General features: G+C 35.9%; 1 protein-coding gene across 8 annotated transcripts in view; it reads right to left on the bottom strand.

Moving 5' to 3' along the window:
* LOC111405164 (pentatricopeptide repeat-containing protein At1g80150, mitochondrial-like) overlaps nt 1-3,088 on the bottom strand; it is a 4,731-nt gene extending 1,643 nt beyond the window's left edge. For 4 of the 8 annotated variants that reach the window (XM_023033928.1, XM_023033929.1, XM_023033930.1 and 1 more), the window contains exons 1-2: nt 1,059-3,086; nt 704-793 (exon numbers count right to left, since the gene is read on the bottom strand). In XM_023033928.1, coding sequence (XP_022889696.1) covers nt 1,285-2,526 — 1,242 coding nt within the window. In that variant the 5' untranslated portion in view covers nt 2,527-3,086 and the 3' untranslated portion in view covers nt 704-793; nt 1,059-1,284. Of the gene's footprint in view, nt 1-703; nt 794-1,058 lie in introns of all 8 variants that reach the window. The other 4 variants (XM_023033933.1, XM_023033932.1, XM_023033934.1 and 1 more) reach the window with 3 other exon arrangements.
* Between the last annotated feature and the right edge of the window lie 463 nt (nt 3,089-3,551).

Genomic DNA, 3,551 nt, shown 5'->3' with positions numbered 1-3,551 from the left:
CGCCCGCGGGGGGGGGGGGGGGATCCCTCCTCCTTTGCATCCACAGGTGTAATGTCGCTTGAATTTTTATTATTCTTATTTTTCATGAGAAAGGTGCACACTCTTTGCCACCTTATAATGATAATTCTAAGTGAGAATTTGAACCTATCCCACAAGGGAGATCAGTGAATTGATTTGGTACAAAGATATAAATTATTTTCCAGACATTAAGGAAATTGGGAGTATTGGATTTTTCCAATTCTTTGGATCCAACATAAAATAATTAATTTGTCAGTCATCATATCTAATTCCGCAGAACCAATTTTTAGTGAGTGTAAGAGTATCAGTCTATTTGGTTTGAATTAAAATCTGATTTTAATCTAAGTTAAAGTCAAACAATCAACATTTACCATATTTCATGGGTCCCACAACTTTTCAATCACACATTTCAAAAACTTATATCATAATCTACTAAAAATCTAATTTTAATCCCCACTAAACACCCTCTATATGTTGTGTTTTGAGCATATATGTACGCACGCAATAAATTATAAAGATTACTTATTAGCCATCTCTAAGTACCCTGATGTCACTCTCAAAATCCACTCCATGTATTTCCTATGTATAGCTTAGTCTACATGTATCAAATATGACTGAAGTACTAATAGTTGTTTGATAACCACAAGTAAATAGGCATGTATAGCCAAGGGATAGCAAAACTAACCATTAGTGGGCCAAAGTTTTCAAAATGCCATCTACGGGGCCGCAATAAGAGTACTTTTGCTGCTTCACAGATATTCCATTCATCACAAATCTGATTACAAGGAAAATAACATGCACAAGTCTCAAAAATGGTTTATAGTTTACAAAGATTTGATGTTGGTGACTGCACTAAAAGATTTGATGATTGTGACTGCACTAAATGAAGCATTAGTACTACAAAGTGTACAGGTAGGAATGAAGATGCAAAGCAAAGAGAACATTGATTGACGGACATAAACTTGCACACAAAGATCTATGTACATCAACAATGACACTACGAAAAAGAGGAGAAATAATTATATCCTTAAGTAACTTACAAAAACTTAGGTTGTTCCTCATCTTAGCACTTCCATTTCACCATGCATCTGATTAAGGCAGTACCCCAACTTAATTGAAGAAAATTCGATGTCTTCACCTAAATGTCATCTCTCAGAAGAGCATATCCCATCAACTTCATTCAATGATAGATGATTTATATGGAAAGTTACCTGCTGCTTAGCCTCCATATCGTTTCATGCAACAGTTCACCATCCAATGTCTATTTCAACTCCTCGACAATGTAGATTTCATGGCACTTATTTGATCACTAGAAAAAGGAGGTACCCTTTTCTGAGCCAGGAGAAAAATATATTTGGCCTTTTCAAGTTTGTCAAGTTTTTTGTCCTTCCTCAGACCTTCAAGCAGCTTACAGATGCTATCCACACTAGGATACCAATTCTTTTGCATACTGTCTTTACAAAAAGTGTATGCCAAATCAAAATTACCTGCTCGACAAAGATAGTGGATCAAGGTCTGATAAATTTTTTGATTGGGCTTGTATCCTTCATGGCAAAAAGCATTAAAAACTCTCGTTACCATTTCAAGGTATCCAGCACAGCTAAAGCCTTTAATCACCAAATTATATGTTATCTCATCTGGACGTATCCCATAGCAATGCATCAAACCCAATAACTTGTTAGCATCCCAAGCTCGCCCTTTATTCACTAAGAATTGAATTCTGGCATTGAAGGTTGCCACGTTAGGAAGACAACCCTTTAGTATCATAAGGTTCCATAATCCATTGGCAATCTCCCATCGGTTTGCCTTGTAAAAGGCCGCTATTAGTGTTGTGTATGTAATCACATCCGGACTTATTCCCATCTTTTCCATCTCAACCATGACCAAATAAGCTTTATCCAATAAACCCATTTCACAAAATGCTTTGATAACAATATTAATAGAAAACACATCTAGCTCGATGCCAAAGTTGAACGGCACATCTCTTAGAAAAGATTCAATCGCCTCCAAATCACGGGATTGAGTCAACACCTTTAACGTAGCATTAAACGACTTAACTGTCCTCTTACAATCATACAGATGCATATCATAAAATGTATTAACAGCGTGTTTAAACATTCCAGCCCTCCCATACAACACTATAATTCGAATTATGAATCCTTCTCGCCGGCCCTGCGGCAAAGTTTTCTGATGGTCAAGCAAATTCTCAATGTAATCAAACCGACCAGCACCAGCTAACCTAGAAATTGTATCCTCGAATGCAAATCGATTTTCAACAAGAACCTTATTGTGGGCATTGGCCTTAAACAAATTAAACAACTTTTCAGGGTCCCTTTCATTTTTCAACTTAACAAGTGCGGGTTCATCTATTTTGATAGGTTTTTGCATATTATTTGACTCCCCAATATTCCTAGCAGGACCAACATTGTTAATAGACGGCACATCAGCAGCTGCAACAGAAATATGGGGCACTGTACCAAATCTGCGAACCAGGCGCAGAAAGAGCATGATCCAATACTACCCTCAATATTTCAAACATATCCACCAACCAAAATCAACATTTCAGCAAAATTTTCGAGAGCCATTTAACAAAATGACGCCAACTAAAAAGCATTAACAGTCAGAAAAAGTAGTTCATGTAAATACATTGAACCACCTACACCAATAAAATCAATCGAATGCTAATCTAAAATCCCAGAAAACCATTCACAAAATACGTTACTTCACCAAAAACGCAAATAGGGTTCTGGAAAAATGTAAATGCGTATCAAAGATTACAAGAAATTAGGAAAAATCCGTATGCTGAAGTGGGTATAACAGAGGAGGTAGACTGTATTATAATCGTTTTAAAGAGATAATAAAAATTACATAGAGAGAAAAAAAAGCTCGATTTCATGCAAACAGTGCGGTGTGGTGAAATCTTTAGGAAATTGTGTGCGTGTGTTGGGGGAAGCTGGTGGTGGTGGTGGAAGGGTTTGCGTCATGGGGTTTCTAGGTTAGGTGTTTTTGCCCTGTGAGTGAATTATTCTTGATCTGCTGTAGTTGGCTGCACCATAAAGACCTGGGGATGCACTTTCAAAATTTATCCACTCATCAAAATTATTAATAGGAATTTTCCCTTTCATCCAAAAATGAACTTAAGTAATATTAAAGCAATATTTCTTCTTTAGTTTTCTCCTTTTCTTTTCCATTTTTAATTTAAATGAGAGCCTTTTATTTTAGAATAATAGAAACTACTTTTTCTCTCTTGGAACCAAAATGAATATTTAAAAATATCAAGAAAACAAAAATAATAATAATAATAAATAAATAAATAAAATCCAAGAATTTCAATCTTTTTACTTGCGTACTTACTAATCGCTACTATATAAAAAGGGCAATGTGTTGCTACTGTAGAAAGAACAGTAGATTCTTCCATTTTTACATACTGTAGCAACTTTTTTTTTCTTGGAGCAAAAACGACGCCGTCTGCTCTTCCAGTAGCAATTTTTTTTTCCATCTCTGGAGCCAAGACGACGACCATCTGCAGACAA

This window comes from Olea europaea, chromosome 12, assembly GCF_002742605.1.
Source record: "Olea europaea var. sylvestris chromosome 12, O_europaea_v1, whole genome shotgun sequence".
In the NCBI taxonomy this organism is placed as follows: Eukaryota; Viridiplantae; Streptophyta; class Magnoliopsida; order Lamiales; family Oleaceae; genus Olea; species Olea europaea.
Note: the sequence above shows the minus strand (reverse complement) of the source record. Positions and strands in the feature narration are given on the sequence as shown.